Genomic DNA, 26,781 nt, shown 5'->3' with positions numbered 1-26,781 from the left:
TACCTCACTGGCCTACAGTAAAAAGCTCTAACACATTTTCATAAAAGGAGCCCCAAGTCAATTCAAACAATGGGAGGAAAATTCTAAGGGCAAAACCCAGGAACATATAGTATATCCTTACATGTCCAATCGGTGTCTCCTCACTGACATAAAAACTAAACTAAACCTTAAGTTTAAATACCGCATCATCTCCATGGATGTGGAGCTTGGCACGGTTTACAAGAACTTATATATAGAAGAGAAGAGTAAGGGGGGGGGGGGTGGGTAGAATTACATTTTAGTGAAAAGCCAGGTTTTCAGTTGCTTGCGGAATAATAGGAGGGAGCCCAGGTTCCGCAGCGGGGTAGTAAGGTCATTCCAAAGATATGTGATTCTGAAGAGAAGGAATTTTCCCAGTTTGCCTGTATAGCGAATACCGTGTAGAGAGGGGAAGGATAGTTTATACTTTTGGGCAGGTCTGGTAGAGTCAGGACTCGAGGAGTTATAAGATAGTGGGATTAAGGGAGGGAGGAAGGATGCCGTGAATGATCTTAAAAGCCAGGCAGGAGCATTTGAAATGGATTCTGGAAATCACTGGGAGCCAGTGAAGTTTGGCTAGGAGTGGGGAGACATGGTCAGACTTGTGTTTTGCAAAGATCAAGTTGGCTGTAGTATTCTGGATTAGCTGGAGTCTTTGAAGACTTTTTTTTGATAGGCTTAAGTAGACGGCATTGCAGTAGTCTAGTTTGGAGAGGATGATGGATTGGACAAGGACATAAAAACCTCCCATATGGCATCATTCAAATTTTACTCATACATTTATAAACAGTTCAATATTTATTGCATATTTCAAAAAGACACACTTATCTTGTAAACATTTACAGTAAACTAAAGCTGGTACTGTTCCAAAAGCAAATCCTTCAGACTTTGCTATTCTGAAAATCATACATCAGCAGATAAAAATTTTTTGTCTTAGTTAAAGTCATGGAGAGGTAGAGATTTGATCGTATTCTGCTTAGAGAGAAGCAACACCTTATTTTTCAATTTAATACTGTTTCTCCCCATGGCCTCAATTCAGAATTAGATCTAAGACCTTTTATTTAAGATTAGATACGTGATGTCATTTTAACTTTATTTCTTTGTGAATTTTCTCCATGTCAGTTATATGTTCACTTTTTTCACTCATTTTCATTCCTTTTTCAACAGCTATACAATTTGTTGTCATAATATACACACACCCCACTGTTCTCATCACATTCATACTTCTCTATTTATACAGACTTGTATACACTAATTATATAGACTTATTAGCACCTTTTCATTCACATATTCTTTTCTTTTTTGGTACACTAACTTTTAAATTCTATAGTTTCACTTTTGTCCATATCATACTTTGTCAGCATACCATCAGTTTATGCGCTCTCACAGTTTTTCTTTGACATTTTGCATTTTTTATGTTATTTTTTATTTTTACTATTGCCTCATTTCTCTACATTTTACTCTGCTCAAATCAGTTTCTTTTAGTAGTCTCATTTATCTGCCATGGATTTTTTTTTTATTACATACTTTTGGTTTATTTTGCTAACCATCTGTCGGTGAGCCAGCATCGTATACCAATTTTTTCTTGTTAAGACACTGGTTGCTGCTTTTGTTATTTTTAGATGTTGCTTGTTGCTACCTTCATTTATTTTTTGCTGGATTTATAGGACCTGCTTCATTGTTTTCCCAATAAAGTTATGACAACTGAATTGATGTCACTTCCTTTTTTTCCCCATTACAATCGCCCATTTTAACACATCGCGTTCACCAGCTTTTTCCCAATATTCACATCTTATTGGCAGGTTTTTCTGCCTACTATTATCCCGCTAAGTACTCCACTTTGATAATTTATTTGTGCCTTTATTTACTTACTTTTGGATGGCAGGCATTTTGCAGCGTTACACTTTTATATAAGTGGTATTTACCGGGTCAAATTTTACCTTACTCTCATGGCGCAATCTTTTGCGATGATGAAGTTAACACATTTATGGTGTCCTTTATAGTGTATCTTGGCAGTCATTTATATTGCTTTTACTTTATAGTTGTCATTTCACTTCCCCATGATGGCAGTTTTAAACAGTGACTTTTATCCTTCAACAGTTTTTTTCTTTGGCAGTCTGTTTTCCTAAGGCAACACATTTCAACATAGCTGTTCATCTCCCCCACAGCCCACCATCACTTCTCTGCGTTGATCCTCCCTTGCAGATGTGGAACTCTATTGGACCGGATTTATGACTGGAATTTATTTTGCTCAATCTCCAATCTCTTAAACTTATTTGTATATTTTAATTTTATTCTTTTTATCTTTTTCTTCTAAGTTAGCGAGTGTTTTGCAAGACGAGCAAAACACTCTTGCAAACCAAGCATTGACACAATATGCGAGCGCCCCCCCCAAAAAAAAACCCTTACCTCGAGTGGACACCAGCACACAGCACCAACCCATAGTACGTGCCGATGCCGAAAAAGCCTGCTGCTGATCTCTGCTGGGCCTTGAGCGCTGCTCCCACTGTCTCCAAGATTCTCATTAGATTCTTGGACAAACCAAGAGTCTCAAGAGAATCTCAGACAGTGAGAGCCAGAAGGCCTTGAGCATGCATAGATGCTCAAGGCCCCACAGCAGCCCAGCAGAGATCAGTGGCAGGTGCTTTTCAGCACCGGTTAATATGCTATCAATGTTTTATAGATTTTTTAATGCTCTAATTTGTAATTTAAGCTTTTTTTTCTCTTATACAAATCATAAAGACATGAAAATGATAAAATATGCATATGTTCTTGAGTATTCTGTCTCCTGATGCAGGCCTTGCAGCTGAAACACAACTTGTTTTGAGTCATCATTACCTACAATAAATCATCAGATTAAAGAGTTGTTTTTTCTACAAATCATCTGACCAAGCTCCTTTGTTTCCTTTTCCAATTGTCGTCTCTACTGCTGTGTTTGGACTTCCTTTTTAATGTGACATTTTAAATCCTTTGATTACTGTCACTGGAAAACTGCCCCATAGTCAGATCATTTGGTCCAATTTCTCTTTGAATATATGTATATCTAAACCATCTCAGAATTCAGTTAGGATACCAATCAGCTCAAGAAGATCAATACAACTAAATTTCTGATCACAGATCAGTTCCTCTCAGATACTCAAGATCTTGCAATTTTACTGACAATGGAATTTGATAAGAGTTGCTCCATTAACTGATAAGGAGAAATTAGGTTCTTACCTACTAATTTTCTTTCTATTAGTCCCTCCAGACCGATACAGAACAGATGGGCTTATGCTCCCCTGCCAGCAGGTAGAGACTGAGAACACAGAGACTGTGTAGTCTCATCTACAAACAGTCTGACGAATAGCCAAGCAGGAACTAAGAACTATGAAACTCTTATATGGAGAAGACAAAGCAGTTGTCCAGATTAGATAAGGAGACACCATTGGATACTGATTAGAATAAGAACCTTCAAGGTGTTCCCATAGTTAACCAGATAAGCTAGAAGAAACAACACTGCAAGATAAAAAAAGATACCGCAGTAAAAAACGTACTATTCACGAAAAACACCAAATAAAAATGACAGTGTGGGGCTAAAAGAAAGAACCAACCAAGAAATTGACGCTGTAGATCCACAGATGAAAATCCAAATCAAACGACTATGGAGACTGATGTTGCTGATGTAGACTTTATTGGAATAAAAGTCAATAAAACATCCACAACTTGATATATAGAATCCAATTAGCAGGTAAGAACTTAAATTTCTCCTTCATCGTCCCGCCAGACTGGCACTGAACGGATAGGATGTACCAAAGCAGTACGCATCATGGGTGGGACCCCCAAAAGGCTGTCACAAACTTTGCTTAGCAAACACTGCGTCCCGACCTGCTTGAATGTCCACACGGTAGTGGCAAACAAATGGAGAGAAGACCAAACTGCAGCTTCACAGATATTCACTGAAGGCACAAGAGAAGACCCAGCCCAAGAAGCTGCCTGCCCCCGAGTGGAATGAGCTTTGAGAAAATCCGGAACAGGTTTCCTTTGAAGATGGTACATCATAGCGATAGCCTCCTTGATCCAACACGCAATTGTAGCTCTCTGCCCTGATTCTCTGCCGACTTCAGTAAAGCATCTCCTGCTCTCTGCTGCGATTCTCCTGCCCGCCACCCCACTCACTGCCCCGACTCTCCTGCTTGCCGCCCTTCCCTGCAGTGCAAGCCTGTGGTTTTAACCTGCTTTAAACCCGCGGGTTAAAACCAAAGGCTCACAAGTAAAAAAATAAAAAAAGCACGGACAGTAAACGCATGCGCAGACCATCTACAGGCAAAGTTCAAATAATCTAGCTGTGTTCAACTCACTAGAAACTCCTGTTTACATCTTTCAACTGCACAATCCTAACATTATATCAGCTATACAAACTCTAATGCTTTCTGATATTTTAGCTAATACCTTTGTAAAACTGAACAAAAACACACCATGCTTAGCCAAGCATATGTTGTTAATACTGTACTTTATTCAATCAATACAAAATAAGAACAAGGCTTCAAAACACTTAAGAGCTCCTGATTTTCAGTTTCTTGCTTTAAGATCGAAGCATCAATACATCATTTGCTTAAATTACTGTAAACAAATAATATTTTAATATTTAAAAAACAAAGTATGTCTTCAAACCCAGTTAAGGGGGAAAAAGTAAAACACCAAATACTAGTTAGGTTCTGTTAATGGCTGCTAGGTGCTGGAATTTTCCATCTGATCAAGACATATTATATAATCATAGTCTACTACTAATTGTTGCCATTCTACAAATAGCAAAGCAACAATTCATGAATGTTTCAAAGCCATGGTGAAAACTTCCATGCCAATTTATAGAGTATTATCCAGAAAATGCTAGGCAACAAATCAAATTAGATTACTTAAATCAAAGACCCACATATTCACCCTCAAGTGGGGCAAAATTAACTAAGAGGTGTTGTTGCTTTAATGGAAAGGCAGGAATCTTTTCCTACTCTTAAAATAAAGAGTTGAAGTGCATAGGGTTCAATAGAACACAAATCAAAGCTCAACACAAGGAGCTAGACTATCACTTTACAAAATCATGTAGTTGTTCACTATAATATGCACATCTTTGGGGATCCAAGCCTGGACTTAAAATGCTAGCAGATAATTGATACTGGGACTCCATTCAAATGAACTTACCAGCATATCCTTGTAGGGATGTCAGCTGATCTTTGCATGCTCCAGAAACTGATTTGTTATCCTTCTACCACAAAGTAAAAGCATAATAGCTTATGTATAAGCATACTGATACAAAAGCCTTAAGGGAAAAATGCTCATTTAACAGCAAAATCAGTAACCCCCCATAAGATCACACAAGATCTAAGTTATAAAACCTTTCCACACTTCCAAAACAAACCCTTCCCCCCACACAAACACAAATTAGCTCCCTTTAACAGTTAACTGAAAGATATTACTCTACTATGCACAACCTTTTTTTAATATCCCCCAATAATGGAGCAATCTTAACATTCCAGAGGACTCTTACAGACATGTGTAGATGGGTCATTCCATGTCACGTGGTCCAGAGCTCCCCATGCAACCATCTCAGAAATTGATGAAATTTTTTCAGGAGAGGATAAGCGAAGTTTTTGGACATTATTTCAACTAGGTCCAGAGTTAGGGGATCCTTTATTTGGGCCACAAAGCCACAGATGTTGCATGTGGAACCTCCTTGAAATTGGACCAACTGACATGGAATTACTCAGATGTATTCATAAACAAATTTTATCTGTTTTACAAGTGAAAAACTGTTTTAGGTCACACACATTTCATGTGAAATAAATTATTTTGGGGGCTTGTTACAAGCCATTTTGTGTGGAAATTTTAATCTTAATTGGTATTTTAGTGAATGAATTGTATCAATTCATCAATCCAAATGTCACAAAATATCTAAGAAAACCATTTCAATTTGTGTATATCCTGTTACCTACCTGCTATCTAATAAAATTCTTCTCCATAGGTCAGCTCTTTCAGAATAAAGGACAGTAACTGGTTAAGAACATCTTACCTCAAACCAACAACTTATAAGAACACCAAACAGATGCTTTCTGTTCAGTGAGAGCTGTTCTAATCATGTAAATGAAGGCATGTCATTGGACATCCCAGACACAACCATACCTATCTAATGTTGATTCTGAAAGCTTCACAAAGGGCTTCTTTTACAAAGCTGCAGTACTCAATCTCATGTTCATAGAGATTTAATGGACGTTGGAGTATTTGCCATGTGGCAGCCACTGCTGCAGCTTTTTAAAAGGGAAAAAATTTCCTGTTAACTTGTGAAAATGTTCAAATTTAGTAAGCAGAAAGCTGAAAAAAAAAAAAAAAAAAAAAAAGCAGGCAGAAAAAAAAATGTACTTTAAATTTATGGCTGCAAGACAGACACACATTACTTAAACCAGTTTTATTTAAGAATTTCCTACAATGACAAATCTTGTAAAAAGCATCCAAACACAGAACACATGACTGCAGCAAACAACATTCTTATGGATTTCTTACAGACATTGAAACTTCCACCCTCCTGTAAGAGACAATGACACATCTGGGGCAACTGCTAAAAAAGCACACCACCAGCCTGGGTCAGTATTTCTCATCACCAAGCCCATCTTCTTCAGTTCAGTGCCACACTTACAAATCATTAACAAAAGAGAACACACACCATACATCATTCACAGCAGTAGACAAGGGGGAAAAATACAAGTTCATTTCACTTAACACATTCAACTAAATTGGTTAGCCAGGTATTCTAAACCTGTTATGTCTTCCAACAGATAGGATGTCCTTTGAATGCAAGAACATTCGTACGTTACTTGCTCCCATTGCTCTCTGCACACTCTCACCAAATCCACAGGATGGAGAGACACATCTCGCAGTTTCAAAAAGAAATCCCATAATGCAACACCAAGTCTCTGCATGCGCTCTGCTTTTTCTCGTTCATACCCAGCCTCTCATTCCTTGGCACCACCATCAATCCCACAGTGTTCAAACAGCCTTCGGGTTCCATCTCACAGCCTTGCGTTTCTAGTGCTGGTACGACTCCATCAAATAAAGAGTAGTGGATAAAAAATGGAAAACCCACCGTCTTTTAAGAGGCAGCATGTGCAGAATGATGTTATCTTGAATGGGAAAGGTATTCCAGGACAGATTTTTTTTTAAACAGAATACTCCTTCAGGAAATGAGATGAACTGCAGAGATTAACTGAAGCTTTCACAGTGCAGATTTCAACATGGGAGGGGGAGACCAAGTTAAAAAAATAAATAAAAATAAAAAAATAACCCAGTTCTGTGACATCACACTTCCCAAACAAACCAAAGATAAAAATGTGTGAACCAAAATAAAAACCAGGGAGGAAAAAAAAAGCTAAATTTCTGACCAATGATTTCCATTTTAAACATGCAAATGGTCAGTAGACTAAGTGATAAACATTACAAGAGAAATAATTGCTATCACCAGTGTAGTGTTATAGATTCTCTTCACTGGCTCAAACATATAATTCTATTTGCCTTTCTTTTACAAAGAGAAGACTGTCAAAAATACTGTTGGAATATGTTGCACATTAAGAACATCCGTTTTGGGAAAAAAAAAACACAAAACAAAAAACCATATGTACTTTACATTATACTTACCATGAACTTAGAAAAATTTGTATTCCCCCCCTTAAAACGAGGGCTGCCTCTATTTACATGCCCCAGCCTGATGATTTTGATTCCATGCTGGAACCAAAACCTCCATTAAACCCACCACCACCTGATCCTGGGTTGGATCCTGATCCCCAACCTATTGGGCCAGAGTTAGAACTATAGGAGTTATTCGCTGAGCCAAAGTTCTGCTCCCTCTGCATATTACCTTGGGGTTGATTGTTTCCTGAAGGCCCAGACTGATTTTGCTGACTAGCTAACATGCCCATCATTCCCCAGCTACTCTGCAATGCTGCCTGGGCAGCTGCCATCATAGCAGGGTTGATGCTAAAAGCGCTGAAGTTCATTCCTCCACCACCCATGTTACCCCCCTGGTTGTTTCCCAATCCGCCACCACCACCACCTCTATTGTTACCAAATCCACCCTGATTGCCAAAACCACCTGGACCACTACCAAATCTTCCTCCTGCTGCTCTTTCTAGCTGTCTATTGCTATTGTGCTTAGGTTCAGCATTAGAAATGTGAACACTGACTCCTTTAATGATCAAGTCCTCGCCACACAGAGATTGGGCAACCTACAAAAACAAACAAATGCAACAGAAATTAAGATCTCTCTTCACTGCGGAACATATTCCTAAACTCTTCAAACAAAAATATGAGCTATGGAATTCTCACACTTTATATAAAACTATTTTGACTAGAGCACAGCTGAACACAAAAAAGGGAAGAAAACTAGGGTCATTTACTAACACATGGCCAAGAGGAATAAAAACGGACTGTGGCAGATAACACATGCTAAACAGCATTGGCACATGTTAATAAGGTGCCCATTTTATTAAGTATACTGAATGTCTTCTAATTAGGTTACAAAGCATCTACCATGTTAAAAACTTTTTTATGCATGGAATTTTTTAGACTGAAACCCGGCATTTTATTTAGATTTTAGCTCATTTTATTTTATTTTTTTAAGTTGTAGCTTAAGGTCAATTACATTCAGGTATATTTTCTCCAATCTGCCATGCATCAGACTGCCACTTCTCTGGATAGCTAGACTCTCTTACATCAAACAATATATGGAACATGAGTGTTGGACAAATAGTAACCTCTACTGACCAAAAAGTTAAATAGTTTTGAATCGAGATAAGACCCCTCAACTTGTAGGCCCTGCCTGAGAGATGAGAAATATTTTCCATACAGAAAGGTTTCAAAAGCATTGGTTACAAGAAGCCATGCTACAAAACCTGGCAAGCATGACCACCCATTTTCCTGCGATTAGTACATATTCAGAGTTAAATTCTGATTGAATTAAAAGAACCAATAAAACAGATTACATTCATAAGCACTATTTTTTCTTATGATAGACCATTGACCGTACTTGTGAAAACTTCATATTAAAACTAAAAAGTGCTTGGAGGAGTAGGGCAGTGAGACAACTAAAGAAAAGATCTCCATTGCAGCAGTGAAGTCTTACTTTATGAGGTTAGCTGTTTTGCAAATCCTCATTACTATCAATTCTGACCTTAAGTTAACTTAACAAAATAGTGCCAAGTTGTATAGTTAAAGACCTTTTCGACTTGATGAGAGTCTGAGAACTGAGTAAACAGCCAACAAACTTGTCATGTAACCCACCAAAAAATGTAAGTCAAGTCATTTACCATATATACTTCAATATAAAGCCAAGATTTTTGGGCCCAAAAATGAGAGCCTTGGCTTATATTTGAGTGCCCACCCCACCCCATTGGATCTTTTCCAGACTTCCACCAGGTTTGCCATATGACCTGGTTGTCCAGTGGGGGCCAGGACAGGAAGGATCCCTTTCTCCTCTTGTCCCGGCTAACTATGACAACTTTTACCTCTCGCACGCCTCCCCTGCATATCTTTCAATTCCCTAGTGGTCCAGCAGTAAACCGGAGAAGGAGCTGCTCCTGCCCCGGTTCACTGCTGGACCACCAGGGAATTGAAAGGTATGCAAGGGAGGTGGGAGGGAGGTAAAAGTTGTCACAGTCAGCTGGGACAGCAGTTACTTACCGTAGCAGGTGTTATCCAGACAGCAATTCTCACATATGGGTGACGTCTTCCACGGAGCCCGGTACAGACAGTGAACATTGCACTGGCACTTTAAGAAATCCAAAGCTTTCAGACTACCTGCTACTGCTACCTTCCTGCCTGACGAGGGTTCGTAGTACCTCAGTTCCGTAAACAAGCTAAAAAGCCAACTATCTGCCTGCTGTCTCCGGATAACATCTGTTACGGTAAGTAACTGTGCTTTATCTTAAGTCAAGCAGGCAACATATTCTCATATGTGGGACCCCCTAGTTGAACATAATGGGATGAAGGGAGAGTTGATCATTAGGTAAAAAATAAATTCTGTAAAACTGCCTGGCCGAAATGACCACCTCATCTGGAAAAGGATTCTAGACAGTAGCGAGATGTGAATGTATGAAGGATGGAACAAAAAAAATACAGGAACCTAAGCGGAGTTCAGGTCCCAAACACTGGCCAGCTATGTGGGCCAGTGACCGAACTATATTGCTGACACAGACAGCACCTTCTTAAAACCTGTCAATGATTTTGACATGGATGGGACACTTTATTTGCTAAATCGAACTCTATTTTAAAAAACAATAGAAAACCATCAAACATAACGGTCGATCCCAGTCCTCAAAGAGGGAAAGGGGAAAAGAAATAAGTTCCTTTTTTTTTAAGCCATGAAGTGAAAGCAAGTACAATGGACAATACAAAATGAAAGAAATTAAAAGAAAAAAAAACCCCAAAACATACGCAATGCAGAAAAGGCACTGTAGAAAAAGCATGCAGTTATTAGAAATACAGCTTCTTCGCTCTGCAGGAAGGCACTCACGCATGCACAGTAGCGGGTAGTCTGAAAGCTTTGGATTTCTTAAAGCGACGGTGCACAATTCACTATAAATACTGGGCTCCATGGATTACATCACCCACATGTGAGAATATGCTGCCTGCTTGTCTTAGGATAAAGGAGGAGGGAGGGATCCCTACAGTACACAGGCCCGGAGGCCTGCAAGGCACTGGGAGAGAGAAAGGCAGGGTGCAGAGCTTGGCAGGGCATGGGAGAATAAGGGCGGGGGCTGGGCACTTGAGTATTACCCCCCCATACACCTGTTTATATTTGAGTCAACCTTGTGGGTGGGGGGAAGATTACCTCAGTTTATATTTGGGTCGGCTTATATTCAAGTATATATGGTATATGGCATCAAGCTGTTTTTCAGAAAATGCCATCTTGCCTCTTTTAGTCAAAAGGTACAGCACAACATTAAATATTTTTTTGTTTTACAGTCGAGACCTTTCCCTTTAGTTGAAACCTGATTTTAGTTTACGAAAAGGATTGCCATCCAATATAGCTGTTAGTTTAATCACAGTATGTGTTGAGTCACAATCGAACCTTTCCTTTTTGTGAAACCTAATTAGGAATTTAAGCTTCTACTTGGGCTGGTCTTTTATGTTTGGTGCACAACTTAAGTAATAAAATCAAAGAATTCAAATACCCAAGTCTAGGTGATTCTAGGGAATTTTATAGTTAACATGTGGATGAGTTAACAGTGTAATACTCTTTTGATTTAATATAAGCTCTTCTCCATAGACCATAGATCATTTAATTCTAGGGGAAGTCTGGTTGTTTACAATTATACATCTCAGGTTATGGTAAAACTGAGCTGGAACTTTTTAATTAAAATGGTTTTGGATGTCATGGTTCTAAGCTTAGAATTCTGAAAATTCTAAACATTTTAGACTTGCACTTTTTTGTGCAGATTAAAATCATAGAACTCATTCTTTCCCCAAGGCATTAAATTGAGCAGAGGTGCCTGAAATCTGTACATCAATAAGATAGAGCATGCCATTTTTAGTTTTCCCAGATTATGGAGAAATAGTATAGAATATGGGAATAGAAACTTTTTTTCACTCATTAAATAGAGGTCATTTATGCCTGAGACTATAAAGTGATGAGGGAGCTGTCCTGTAACTGAGTTAAGCAACTTTAGATCTCAAGTAGCATATAATTAGAATATCAATCTTTTCAGTAGTAACTCCCATATCACAGAATCAATTCTCTCAGTAGTTGCATGGGGGATTTAACTACATTATATTTAGAAAAGAAGCAGTGAACTTGGCTCTTTGCTGCCTAGTGGGTTTGAAGGACTGTATGTCATCATGAATTTAGTGTATCATCCGTCTCTAGGATTACATTTTGTTAACTTAAAAGTTTGCAATTTTACTGTCAATATTTTGTTGTTTAAGGCTATTCAAGTTTCATGTGGCTTTTCATGAAAGTCTATTTATAAAGCTATGCATATGTTTCCTTAAATGCTTATTTTCTCAGCTTGCTAGTCAGTTTGGGGAGTTGTAAAATATGGGTCTTTATTAGAATACCTGTTTTTGATGGAAAGCTACATGACTGCTTTAGATTTTTGTTTAATTCAGACTTGGTTTTTCATTTGCCTCATGTCTGGTGTATGCAAGGAATGGGAAATAAGTAGTTTTCTTAAATGCAATCAAATAGCTAAAACCAGTACCTGATCATCTGCAAACGTAACAAAAGCAAATGCCCTGAAAGGCTTAGGAATGAAGACATCTATAACTTCCCCATATTGAGTAAAGAACTGGCGGAGTTCATCAGCACTCATATCATCTGTGCAACGACCCACAAACACCTTTCGACTGCGCAATGGCTCATCTGGACTTTGCTAGTTTAAAAAAATGCACAAAAAAGTTAAGAAAAGCAGTCCTATGCAAGAACATACAGCTCCATAAGTCATACTTTTTTTCCACCTGAAATGTTGGTGCGTCTATGCAGCGAAGATACAAAGTTTTACCCACCTCCCGTACCTTTAAAAAAAAAAAACACCCCCCCCCGTCCAGTTGTACCTTTTTAAAACACTTTCCCCGCTCCATCTTACTTTTTAAAACACACCCTTATAGCCTGGTGGTCCAGCGTGTATCGGCACAGGCAGGAGCAAATTTTCCGAGTTGCAACCTGGGCCCGAACCGCTTCCCAAATGGCTGCCATCAGTTCTCGCAGGATTCGTAAGAACTGACAGCAACCATTCAGGAAGCGGCGCAGGCCAAGGCAGCAACTTGGAAAGCTGGCTCCTGCCCATGCCAATACACGCTGGACCAGCTGGCTATAAGGACATTTTAAAAAGGTACGACGGGGCGGGGTGCTTGTTTGTTTTAAAAAAAAGTATGGGGTGTTTTTAAAAGGTAGGACGGGGCGGGTTTTTTTTTTTTTTAAAAGGTACTAGGGGGACAGGATGCAGAGCCTGGCAAGGAGTGTGGGGTTGGGTGCAGAGCCTGGCAAGGAGTGAGGGGGGCTGGGAGCAGAGCCTGGGTTCAGGATGTTTTTTTCTTGTTTTCCTCCTCTAAATCTAGGGTGCGTCTTATGGAGTGAAAAAGTCGATACTCTCCATTTTTGAGATCAGACATATGGTTTTCTATTCTTTTTTTAACCCAAAACAAGTAGATTGTGTATTGAACATTCTTACATCCAAGAAGAAATGGATACTTATGCAAATTCATTTTACTTTTAAGCACCAAGACTAGTAAAATTCTGGATTTACTATACTGTCTCCCTCCACCACAGTAAGAATAAGAAATGAACCTTAGTGGAATCCCATCTCAAATTTTAATCTGTTTTCCCGTTTACTACTATGGTTCAGAAATATAAGATAATGCATACAAATCATTTTCGCTGTCACCTCTCACAGATGTGACATTAAGGTACTAAAAGATTAATCATGCAACAAAGAAAATTACCTTAGAATTAGGAAGTTTACAGTCACACCATCTTCCATCAATCATGTGTCGTTGTGACATTACTTTCACCTGAGTTTCATATTCAGTAAAGCGAACAAAACCAAAGCCTTTTGAGTGGCCAGTTTTAACATCTTTCTTAACCTGACAAAGAAAAGCATTACAACTGAAGAAATTTTAAGTTTCAGGTAAACCCCATTACAAAATTTCTGATATGAAGCTACTCTTTAGGATAAGTTTTTGCTGTTCTTTTACTCTCATATTTTTTATGGCATGCATACCATAAAAAATGTGAAGGTAAAAGAACAGCATACAGACTACGTCTAGTTTCTATTCCATGTTCTACCTTTTTATAATTGTAAGCTGCTTGGTCTATGTAGTATTTGCATCACACTCCAACATGTCATGAGGCATATAGAGACAGACTTAAAGATCTCAATCTGTATACTTTGGAGGAAAGACGGGAGAGGGGAAATATGATAGATGTTTAATACCTACATAATGTAAATGCACATGAGTTGAGTCTCTTTCATTTGAAAGGAAACTCTGCATAGGATGAAGTTAAGAGGTGATAGGCTCCAGAGTAATCTAAGGAAATACTTTTTTACAGAAAAGAGTGGTAGATGCATGGAACAGTCTACCGGAAGAGTTGGTGGAGACAAGAGACTGTCTGAATTCAAAAGGGCCTGGGATAGGCACATGGGATCTCTGAGAGAGAAAGAGATAATGGTTACCATGGATGGGCAGACTAGATGGGCCATTTGGTCTTTATCTGCCATCATGTTTCTAAATGCAAAACAAATCTGACGTATAAATCAAATAACTACATACTGTCCTCTTCATAACAGAAGCCTGTGTTTTACCACAACTGCAAATCCAAGCTCACTGAAGTGTCAGATGACATAACAGAAAAAGTAAAAAGATTACTGAAAGTTACATAACCAGCCATACTCTTTTGCTCTATTTTTCCTAATGTATTGCAAAGCATAGAAAAAAACCCAATTCACAGGATCACTAATGAAGTCTCCTCTAAAAATAAAGGAGGAAACTACTAATCACTACTATAATAAAAGTGAGTGCAGCCATATGTTAAACACAAGTATATAAAAATGTGTCAGGCAAAGAAAGATTAGGTTCTTACCTTGATAATCTTTCTTGTAGATGTATCTTAGTGGTCCTGAACGCTAAGGTTTTGCATCTGAACCTGCAAGTTGCTTGCAGAATGCTGTCAATCATCTTGAGAACTTCATCTCCTTCCCAGGGAGCTGCTCCTGCCCCCTCAGTTTGTACAAAATCAAATCAAGTAGCACTGTAATGACAGACATAACTAGAAGGAGAGAAACATCCCCAACACTACAATTCAGTTCTGCTCTGTAACATATTCATTACAACATTCAAATAACTATCAAAACAGGTACAAAAACTGTATACAACCAGAACTAATCTTATATAGAGCTTACTTGCTAGTACTTTCTTGAATGGTTTTCTTTTTTTAAAAAATTAATATCCTTTCAGTTCATCTGAGACAGAAAATTCTCCAAATTCGGACTGATCTTAAGGCAAAGCATATGAAGCTCACTGACAAGGCGGGACTTCAAGACCACTAGACATCTACAAGAAAGAAGATTTTGAGGTAAGAACCTAATCTTTCTTTCTAGTGTAATGTGACTAGTGGACCTGAACCCTACCAAAGCAGTCCCTAGAATCTAAGACAGGTCCACCAATCCTGTCTTCAAAATGGAGGACCAAAAGCAGCGTCTTTCCTGGATATTATGTCCAACCTAAAGAACCTAGTAAAGGTATGAGGGGTAGACTAAGTAGATGCTTTACAGATTTCCTCGGGCAAAACCACCCGAGTCTCCACCCATGAGGTAGTAACTCCTCTAGTGGAGTAAGCTTTCAGTGTGATCGACAGCTGCTTACCACAGCCTACATACACAGAGCAAATGGCCATTTTAATCCATCTGGAAAAAAAACCCCAAAACACTGAGGCTTTAGAAGCTGGCTTCCCTTTCTTGGCATGACTGGTCAGAACAAAAAGATGATCTGATACACTGGTAACTTTGAGGTACCAGAGAAGCACTCGCTTGACATCCAGCAAATGCATGCTTTATCCTTTTTTCTTGACTGATGTGGAAGGCCGAGCCTACTTTTGGTAAGAAGGACATAACTGTGTGCAAGGAGAGCCCTGCTTCTATAAACGTAAAAGAATGGTTCCCTGCAGGACAGAGCTTGTAATTCGGAAACACGTCTCACCAATGCATTTGCCACCAGAAACACCATCTTAACTGAAAATCAAGGGAAGCCTGCCGTAAGGGCTCATATGGAGCTTTACTGAGACTGTGTAATATGGTGTTTAGATCCCAGGAAAGGAAAGGGAAGTACACCGGAGGGTGCAACCAAAGAGCCCCTCTAATGATCTGGGCGAGACGCCAGATATCCACAGGAGCACAAGAGAAGTCTCAGCCCAAGAAGATGCTTGATCCCAAGTGGAATGAGCTGTTAGAAATTCAGGAACAGGCTTCTTTTGGAGAAGGTTCACCGAAGCAATAGCCTCCTTCATTCAACGTGCAATGGAGCCTCCATTCAACGTGCAATGGAAGCCTTGGAAGCACTGTCCCCCATTACAAAGGTCTGCTAACTGGACAAAAAGAAGATCCGACTAACGAACTCCTGTCACACCTAGAGCCATGGACTGGACTGAGGCACCCAACAGATCATGTATGGCATCAGAGAGAAAAGAAGCTTCCAGCTCAATTTTAAGAACTTCCTGATCCACGAAGGACCAGTCAGCCGCTGCGCGGTCAAGAATACTCATCTACCATCGTAAAGCAGCCCGGATCATCAGACTGCCATAATTCGCCACCTAGACAGCCAGGACAAAACTGCGTGTAAGTTTTGCTTCTATTTTACAGACCTGATGATCTCTCAGGGCCAAGACACCATTCAAAAGACATGGAATGTTTGCGCATAATAGCCGAGACACTGTAGGAAAACTTAAAAGTATCTTTATCCCCATCTGGAATGGGGTAGTCTGGCCATGGACCGCGTCAATCAAAAAGACCCGTCTGGAACTTTCCACAGAGCATGTACTATATCCTGAATATCCTGATGCACAGAGAGTGGGATGCTGACCGGATTCCTCCAAGAGGGTCCACCACACGAAGGGGTCCTTAACTGCCTCTTCAAAGTGTAAAACTGAGACACCTGAAGAATGAGCTCCTGCAACTCTGAGGAAAAAAGCACACAATATACGCGTCTTCGCCAACCAGCACCTCAAAAAAAAAAAACAACTCTCTATCCATAACAGCAAACCTCCCCCCCAACGGTTCTGGAAAATGCCCCCCAAGATCCAAGTCCCCATCTGGAGGAAACGGATCAGCCATAAAAGAAATCTCGTTCCAAGACATCCGCGGCCGCTGGTGCAAAGGCTGAGGCGGCCGGATAGAGACAACCTGAGCAGGAGATTGAACGAGGTAGCCCAGATGACCCCCGGAACTGAAGCAGGATTCCCAGCCGCTTGAACATAAGCAGTGCACATGGCTAACATAAAATCAAGGCTCAACAACCCTGGCGGCAATCTTGAAATCACAGTATAAACAGAAGACACATTTAAGACGTGTTCCTGACTCTCCAAGACAGGAGCAAGATTGCCTGAGGCAGTGGGCAAAATAGACGCGTTTCCCGCCAAAACTGAGGGAAGCACTGTCGTTAACCTGGCACCTGAAATCAAACACTGCACCGAAGCCATACTCAACCCTGCCGCTACAGACACACTTCTAGCAGCCCCAGCAACAAGGGGCCTTTGTGAATAGCGGGGAAGCCCGGGCTTCTCCAGCGCCTCCCAACACACAGTGCACACCGACACCTGAGGCCAGGTGGCTGGATCGGCACCCACAACCAACACACTTTTTAGAAGTGCTCATAATGAAAATGCCAAAATCCCACGCACAATGCCGCCCTAAAGCAACGGTGGCCTCAGGCTTCTGTTAAACTCCTTTTATTTCCTGTGTCATTATTATTTTTTAACTTCTCACAGCTCTTCATCTCAAGTTCGAGCATACCCTACTGGCAGTCTAAACTGTAGTCAGTGCCAGTATCGGTTGCAAGGCGTACAGTTGAGGCTCCTCTGAAGCCAGAAAACAACCTGGGGAGGTGGGGGAAATGGGGGGAGGGACTCGACCCTGAGTGCGACACCCCCCCAAGGTTGGTAGGACCTCCGAGAGGATCCCCCAAGCTCAGTCCAGACAACAAAAGGGACAAGATTCACTAACCATATACAACAGGCCTTAAACCTGAGCATAGACTGCTGAAGATTGAGAAGAGAGAGTATACGAGGGATTGCACAGCCTACTTCTACTGTAGCCAAAAGTCAATTGTCTCAGTCTCCACCTACTGACAGAGGAGCATAAACCCATCTGTTTCTGTGCCAGTCTGGAGGGACGCTACAGAAATTCAATTTTGGAGACAACCCCTTCCCCGATTTTCTACATAGGCTATAATAGCCTTACTCACTGTGCCATGTGCCTGCTTCAGCTCAGGAATGCAGGTAAAATAAATGGAGAAGATTCTGCTCCACAGGTTCGCCAGACAAACTTGGTCTTTAGGCTGCCAGTCAGACTGAACCTCAACCCTCAGAAAACGTTGTGCAGTGAAGGGAGAGAGGACTATGCAGCTGGCCCACTATTAATCCTGGCCAAGCTGGGAAGGAGCTAAAAAGCCTGTGCTCAATCTCCTGATAATCAGGAGCTTGAAAGCTATGTAGGGGATGACCCCTGAGCTTAAAAAATACAAAAAGCAGGTTAGCTAGCTAGGTGTTCCCAACAGCTGATCCTGCTAGCAGCAGACTTCCGGAGCGCAGGTCTGCATCTTCTCCCAATCAGAGATCCCAACAAGTGGGAGCCTCTGGGCACCGAGCCTCCAACTGAACACTTAGAAAAAAAAAAATACCCCAAAATAATAAAAGCCACAGAGCTTAGCAGGAACACTTCTCAGCAACTTCCTTACACAAATAAAAACAACCCTGGAGGGGGCAGGAGCAGCTCCCTGGGAAGGAGGTGGTATTCAGACAATCAACAGCATTCTGCAAGTAACTTGCAGGTTCAGATGCAAAGCCTTAGCGTTCAGGACCACTAGACACCTTGTATTAGAACTTTTTTTTCTCTCAAAAATGTGCCAACACTGGAAATCTAATGTATACGTTTGAAAATGTGTGACAGATACTTAATATTTCCACCAGATAAGAGAAATGTAGGTGTCTAGTAGGGGAGAAGCAAAAAACATGACATTTGAAATCATTGTTTTATTATGGCATACAGTGTACAACGAACAAAGTACAACTATAAACTATTGAATTTATCCTTCAAAAGTAGCCTTCCAGGTTGTCCATGGTTTGCTGCCATTGATGGGTGGGGGGGGGGGGTAGTTAATACCATAATCAGCATTTGATTCGCTATGTGCCACCTCTCGCCGAAATGCAGTTAAAATGTCCTGTTTGTTAACAAAGCGTTTCCCAAGCAATAGCTTCTTCACTTTAGGAATCAGATCGAAGTTGTGGACAACCTGGGAGACTACTTTGAAGTATGTGAACAGTTAAATAGTTTGATGTACTTTGTTGTTCATGATGTACACTGTATGCTATAGTAAAATGACGAATGCAAATATCATGATTTTTGTTTTCCCCTACCAGACTCCTGCTCTCATACAGTTGCTATGACTTATGAAACATACACACACACACGAGAGGGCGCTGAAAAGTTCTCAGCCCAACCAAAGGAATGATGTGGAACCATGAAACTTACAAAAAATTTCACATACACATTGCGTCTGAAGTTTCTTCCAAAAAATACTCTGATGTCTGGTCACTGAAATACTGCTCCGCTGCTGCAATCACCTCTGAATCACAGGAAAATTGTCACCCTTTCAAACTCTTTTTAAGGTTTGGAAACAGAAAATAGTCAAGAACAAGATCTGGTGAGTTGGATGGATGGTCTATGCACTGAAACCACAACTGATTCAAAGCATCCGTCATTCTGACAAACCTTGTGAGCAGGTGCACTGTCTTGCAAAGAAAGAACTCCTTTCTGCAGATTCCATCTCCTTTTTTTCTTTCAATGCCTCCTTTAATCTAACTCAGCAAGTTATAGCAGTATTTTACATTAACTGTTTGGCCCCTTAAAAGATAGTCATTACAACACCTTCCTGATCCTAAAACACTGTGGCCGTGACCTTTCTTGCTGACCTAAGGGTCTTGAATTTCCTTGGACTTGGAGAACCTGAGTCCTGCCATTGCATGGATGTGTCTTGTCTCAGGATTATAGTGGTGTAACCATGTTCATAAAGAGTAACTAGTCATTCCAAAAAGTTGGCAAAAGCTTGCTGAAAATGCTGCAAAATTAACTTGGAAGTGTCCACTCAACATCGTTTCTTGCTAGCATTCAGATATTTGGGCACCTACTTGGCTGGCAGCTTCTGCATACCAAGCTGCTCATGGATTATACACCCTGGACATCTGCAGTGTCTCAGCAATTTTCTAGCCAATATTTGTCAATCTGCCAAAATCAGGTTATGGACTTGGTCAACAATTTCAGGAATTGACACAGTTTGAGACCTCCCAGACCTTGCTGCATTTTCAGTCTCGAAATCTCCACGCTGAAAGTTTGCACATCACTTCATCACTGTGGAGTAAGATGGGCATTTGTCACTCAAATGTTTGCATCATACATTCATGGATTTCCTTTGACATTTTCTTCTGCAGGAATAGGAATTTCATGGCAGCTTGGACTTCCACACTTGAAAATTCCAAGCTTTTCGTTGACATGGTTCATCAATGATCTGAAAGTGTCAAAACATAGCATTACGATTCAGCAAATTGACACTTTGCAAAATGGAACACTCTTCAGCTACAGTGGCAAAATAACACTCAGAATTTAGGAAGTTGGTTGGCCAGGAAACTTTTCAGCACCCCCTCGTGTGTGTGTGTAAGATCATAACTCTAATGCAGTTCCACTTTGATTAAGTGCTATTTACCTGCACCATAATGACTTCACCAAAAGTGCCAAAATACTCCTTCAGATCTTGCTCTGTGGTTTTCCATGGAAGACCCAGAACAATTAAGTCAGAAGTTTTTTGTACAGCTCGTTTTACTTTCACAGCTGAAGAAGCATCTATTTCATCCATTTTCCTTTTGTTATCTGGGGGAGAAAAAAAAAGAAAACTTATGTAACACCCAAACAGGCAAGCATCAATCACTTTACTCTAGGTATATGCTTAAAAAGCTTATCATGCAAGTAAGACTGGTTGTAGCCAGTGCAGCTTGCAAGTTCACCCTCTGATGCACAAAAGAGTTCTCAGTGGCTTTTACTGATCACAGTAGCAGCCATTAAGATAGAAATGCATTACAATGAGTTCATTAGTATTAAAATGAGCACAACGTAAATGCATAGCAAGGAATACCCACCTTTCAGGGGTCAAAATTTTCAAGCAGTTCTGGAGCTGTCAGTAGGGGTAGGAGCATTTTTGCTTGAATTTAGGAGTTTTGCGCGTGTGTGTGTTCTGTACCTAAAACTGTGTTCTCGAATTCAAAGTGACCATAGGCACAGGACACACACCAAATCACAGTGGGGAGAAAAAAAAAGAGACTTCTGAACGATCTGAAGCAAAGGCTTCAGCAGCTACTAGAAGGGTTTGGTTGTTTTTTCCCATGCTGCTGCTTGTCTCTTCAGAGCGCAGTGATAATATCAATCCACTGGTTTGGCGCACAAGAGCTATGCCTACTGCTCAGCTCTTGTAAGTCAAAAACAAAACGTGAAAAATTCAATCAAGAAAAACACACTTTCATGAAATACTATAAATGAAGTGTAAAAAAAAACAACAACAAACTTATAAAAGGTTTCTAATTCATACTTTCATATGTGGAAAGGGTTGTGCTCAGAGACAGAGGAAAAAGGGGAACAAAGTCCCCCAAAAACCTCACCGCCCACCCAATCATTGCAATACTTCCACTTTACAGGGTAATGATTTTGTGCAAAGAATCAAAAATGAATAAATAACACTTATCTTAGTGTATAAAGTTCTTTGAGCAAAGAAATTTATGCACCAAGATAAGTGTTGTTTATTCATTTTTGATGCTTTGCAAAAATCATTACCCTGTAAAGTGGAAGTACTGCAATGACTGGGTGAGTGATGAGGTTTTTTTGGGGACTTTGTTCCCCTTTTTCCTCTACGTCTCTGAGCACAACCCTTCCACATATGAAAGTATGAATTAGAAACCTTTTATAAGTTTTTTTGACTTCATTTATAGTATTTCATTGAAAGCGTGTTTTCCTTTTTCTCAGCTCTTGTAAGTGCCAGGCATGTTCCTCTCCCTTTTACCGTCAAGTTTAAATCACTTTATAACTTGGTGTTTTCCACCGGTTTGCTGCAGTTTTGTGTATCTGCCCCCAAGATAGAGATTGTAAACCTTTGCTCCCATGTCCCTTTAACTGATGATACCCTCCTACCCTATTCCTAAACCATGTGTCCTAACTATTGATAGCTACATATGTTGCTAACTACCACCAAGTCACTAAAGTACACAATCATTATACCATGTTTCCCTGAAAATAAGCCCTAGCATGATTTTCAGGGTAGGTCTTAATATAAGCCCTACTCCAAAAATAAGCCCTAGTCCCAGGATTCACTGTCAGCAACTATTCAACCCGCCCCCCCCCCTCCATCCTTCCCTCCCATCTGAATCCCGCCGACCGCGAGCGAGCCCTATATACCTTCATCCAAAGCAGTGTCGGGACGGCAGCACTCTAAACAGGCTGCTTCGGCCTTCTCCGCTGGGGAATTCACTCTGCCACATTACTAATGTCATCAGTAACGCAGCAGAGGGAATTCTTCAGCAGACAAGGCCGAAGCAGCCTGTTTAGAGTGCTGCTGTCCTAAACACAGTCACTTTATCTAGAAAGTTTCAATAAATTGCCTCAGATTTCAAGACCCTTGTTCACAACATTTGACCTCTTCAGGGGTGTAGGTGCTACTGGTTAAGAAACTCTACTCTAGGATATTAAAATGGCTACAGTAGCAAAGACAACTCACCTTTAGGGTAATTGACAACATAGACAAGATTCCCCCAGCCACTCTCAGGTGAATGTAGTATCCCTTCTACCAACCGCACACCCCTCATACACTGATTTACAGGATTCCTATATCGCAATCCACAAGCTCCAGGAAACTGAGCTGTGACTGTAGATAACAGGACAGTGCCATCATCCTCTGTAGGAATTTCCATGGGTTCATCGTTCTCATCTTCAGTGACTCGTATATATTCTATCTCCATTTTGGCTGATTATGAAATGTAAGCCTACAGTAAGAAGAATCAAGGCAAATGTGAACCATGTAAGCAAAAAAATAAAAGATCAAATCCAAAAATGCGGTAATAAAGGCTTGCTCAACAAAATAGTCACACACCAAAATGAGTCAAGAAAAGTGAAACCAATCACATCGATATCACACACCAAAATGAGTCAAGAAAAGTGAAACCAATCACATCGATATCACACACCAAAATGAGTCAAGAAAAGTGAAACCAATCACATCGATATCACACACCAAAATGAGTCAAGAAAAGTGAAACCAATCACATCGATATCACACACCAAAATGAGTCAAGAAAAGTGAAACCAATCACATCGATATCACACACCAAAATGAGTCAAGAAAAGTGAAACCAATCACATCGATATCACACACCAAAATGAGTCAAGAAAAGTGAAACCAATCACATCGATATCACACACCAAAATGAGTCAAGAAAAGTGAAACCAATCACATCGATATCACACACCAAAATGAGTCAAGAAAAGTGAAACCAATCACATCGATATCACACACCAAAATGAGTCAAGAAAAGTGAAACCAATCACATCGATATCACACACCAAAATGAGTCAAGAAAAGTGAAACCAATCACATCGATATCACACACCAAAATGAGTCAAGAAAAGTGAAACCAATCACATCGATATCACACACCAAAATGAGTCAAGAAAAGTGAAACCAATCACATCGATATCACACACCAAAATGAGTCAAGAAAAGTGAAACCAATCACATCGATATCACACACCAAAATGAGTCAAGAAAAGTGAAACCAATCACATCGATATCACACAAAGTGAGAAGTGAACCTACAGAGACATTATTATAAAAAGGAACTTAGTTTCACCAGATGGGAGCTCTGCCATTGGAGGAGACTGTAGAAAAAACATTAACCCCTGATGAAGCTTATGACAGCAAAACAGCAGAGCTCTCCTGTTGGGTGACGTTAAGTACCTTTTTATAATAATTTTTCTACAATTAAAATTAAAAATATTGTAATAGTCTTAGTATGTGTAAACCAATGATGATGTTCATAACCCCAGTAAAGATACGAGTGCATTGCGGGCGTTTTGAGGTTCACTTCTTACTTTATTGTGCGATATCCATGCGATTGGTTTCACTTTTCTCTTCTCAGTTTGGCCTGCAACAATAAAATAAGTTACACAAGCATATGAAGATCACCCTACATTAATTTATTTCGCTCTTTTCTTAATCTAACAGATGTATACGTTTTATCTTCCTTGCTTTGTGTTACGAATCCACATTTTCCCCAAGTATCTTCATCAGAAAAACTATTAATTTTTACTAATAGGCAAACCTTACGAGTAATAAAAAGTGAAAAGTTACATGTTTTCAAAAAAAGACCTTTCCCACACGTTCTACTTGTAAAAAAAAAAAAAAGAGCACAATGCCACTGCCAAAAGCTCAACAAAACCTACTCACTATAATCACGGAACAAGATACCGCCAGCTTTAAACTAACCAGGCAGCAGCTCTTCTTTCAATGACGGGAAGAGTTGCGACTCACGCCTCCACTATTACAGCCTCAAGGACGACAAAAGCAGGGACTAACCATGCACTATATACCGTCTCTGCTCTTCCAATGCGAGACCAGTTGGCTACTTTCTGGGCCCACACGACACCCCCCCTTTGTCCTAGGCCAGAAGGATATCGCAGAAACTCAGGAGGCCTTCTCGAGCACTAACCTGAAATTCGGGAACTTCAAGCCTCCTACGCCGGGCAGCAAATAGAATCACATAAAGACACTTTCGGACAACGGAAGCCTAGATAATCCAACGAGTCACTATGACAGAAAAAAAAAATAAAATCAAATCTTTAAAGCTTGAAACCGACCAATTCCTCCCCACAACCTCACTCATAAAATGGCCGCCCATCCGCTTCAGGAGAGCTTCGCTTGTGGGTGGTGCTTCTGTCATCCCCTCCGTCACAGGGGCAAGCACAACCTTTAAGGTAGAAAATGATATAATTGGGTGCATTCAGCACGATCTAATTCACGTGCACATTTGTTTCTTTCAATACGTTGTTAGGTCCTGAAAAACGTAACCAACTTGTGGAAATCTTACAAGGCCTCCTTTTGCCACCCCACCCCCTCCCGGAGCGAGAAATGGTTTGTCCCAGGACGAGCGGGGGGGGTTTTACGATTATGCGCTTGCGCACAGCAGCTTCACTAGCGGTTGGTAACGCGCGCGAGCGCTGGTGGCGTGTGTTCCTGAAAGTTGGACTGATGCTTTATTAAATTAAATTAAATTAAATAATATGTATAGGATCAAGGTGGTTACACCAAGTCAGTTACCCGAGCTGAGGAGACTGAAGGGAGGGACAAAACGAAAAATAACACATTTCAACCAGGCTGGTGTTTGTAAGAGCCCAGGTTTGAGTTGTGTAAGCTCTAAATTATATTTAGTATGCACTAGGGTTATTTTTTGGTTATGGTTCCGGCATCTTTTCCCTTGAAAAGAATGACCCAAATTTTTAAAAAGAACTCAGGTTTTGCACGCTCAATGCTGCCTTTTCATGGATTCTTCGGGTTGGTTGCAGGGAGCCTGGCTACTAGGGCGTGTGTATTTTAGGGGTAGATTTTATTTTTTTTTTTCTACTAGTGACCAAATTATACAGTTTTGCATGCTGAATCTAAACCTATCTTTAGAAACTACTCAAAGTGAGGTGAGGAGTGGCCTAGTGGTAGAGCTGCTGCCTCTGTACCCAGAAATCATGGGATCAAATCCCAAGACCATGGAAAAGTCACTTAATCCTCCATTACTCCAATCCTCCTCCTAGAAAACAGCAGAGCCCCTACCTTGACCAACCTACTGATAAACTCGATCTCATACCCCATTCAACCCACGCTAAAACTCCTCGGAGTGATAATAGACAGGAGATGTACCATGCAACCACAAATCAACAAAATAATAAAAACATCATTCGCTACTATGAGAAACCTAAGACAAGTATGAAAATTCTTCGACAGAAAACAATTCCAACTCGTGGTGCAATCTCTGATTCTTGGCCTAATTGACTACTGCAACATACTATATCTCCCCTGCCCAGCTACCGCAATAAAACAACTTCAAACAATACAAAACACAGCCCTTAGACTTATCTACTCACTGAAAAAACACGAACATGGCGCGCAATACGGCCTCTTATCCGGTGCGGTTTCGGGTGACATATAGGACTATCTACGAATGTAAGGAAACAGAATACTTGCTATGTAATGTAACTTGGTTATCTTCCAATGTTATTAAGTCTATACCCTCAATCTGTATTCTCCAATGTAATGTACCCTCCTGGAAATGTCCAGTTCTCTTCTTATGTAATCCGCTTTGAACCGCAAGGTACAAGCGGAATAAAAATCACTAATGTAATGTAATAATAAAACTAACCATATCACAGAGGCGTACCATGACTCACACTGGCTCCCAATACATGCCAGAGTGCACTTCAAATTCCACTGCTTATTATTCAAAGCTATAAATGGAGACAGCCCCTAACTACTGGAACAATAGACTAACTCAAACCACCTCAACCAAACACAGGAGAACCCACACAATATTCACACACCCACCTACCAAAAAGGTCAAATGAAGAAAAATGTATGACAACCTACTGGCCACCAGAGCAGCGAAAATAGACCGACAACTCACCAATTTGCTGACTTCAACCACAGACTACAAAACCTTCAAAAAAGAAACAAAAACCCTACTCTTCAAAAAATACATTAAAACAATATAATATAACCAAACATACCCTGAACTCCTTGCAATACCAACTATTCATCAGAAAACCAGAAAATGTTCAAACTATTCCCTAAATTCTTCATACTACCTTAACAATATGTGCTTCATAATACCTTTCTCAATTCTTATGTAATCCACCTTGAACAGCAAGGTAAAGGCGGAATAGAAATCACTAATGTAATGTA

At 40.3% G+C, this 26,781-nt stretch overlaps 1 protein-coding gene across 2 annotated transcripts; it reads right to left on the bottom strand.

The window, feature by feature from the left end:
• Positions 1-6,435: 6,435 nt before the first annotated feature.
• TARDBP (TAR DNA binding protein) lies at positions 6,436-24,912 on the bottom strand. Of its 2 annotated transcripts, none has more exons than XM_033922070.1 (6): positions 24,545-24,912; positions 22,558-22,822; positions 20,503-20,666; positions 13,477-13,617; positions 12,237-12,407; positions 6,436-8,264 (listed from the first exon to the last, which is right to left on the bottom strand). In XM_033922070.1, exons 2-6 carry the CDS (start codon positions 22,796-22,798, stop codon positions 7,731-7,733), a joined length of 1,251 nt encoding a protein of 416 aa, XP_033777961.1. In that variant the 5' UTR covers positions 22,799-22,822; positions 24,545-24,912; the 3' UTR covers positions 6,436-7,730. The 2 variants fall into 2 exon arrangements, with proteins under 2 accessions (XP_033777961.1, XP_033777962.1); XM_033922071.1 differs by lacking the exon at positions 24,545-24,912 and adding an exon at positions 23,928-23,964.
• Between the last annotated feature and the right edge of the window lie 1,869 nt (positions 24,913-26,781).

This window comes from Geotrypetes seraphini, chromosome 15 (assembly GCF_902459505.1).
Source record: "Geotrypetes seraphini chromosome 15, aGeoSer1.1, whole genome shotgun sequence".
In the NCBI taxonomy this organism is placed as follows: domain Eukaryota; kingdom Metazoa; phylum Chordata; class Amphibia; order Gymnophiona; family Dermophiidae; genus Geotrypetes; species Geotrypetes seraphini.
Note: the sequence above shows the minus strand (reverse complement) of the source record. Positions and strands in the feature narration are given on the sequence as shown.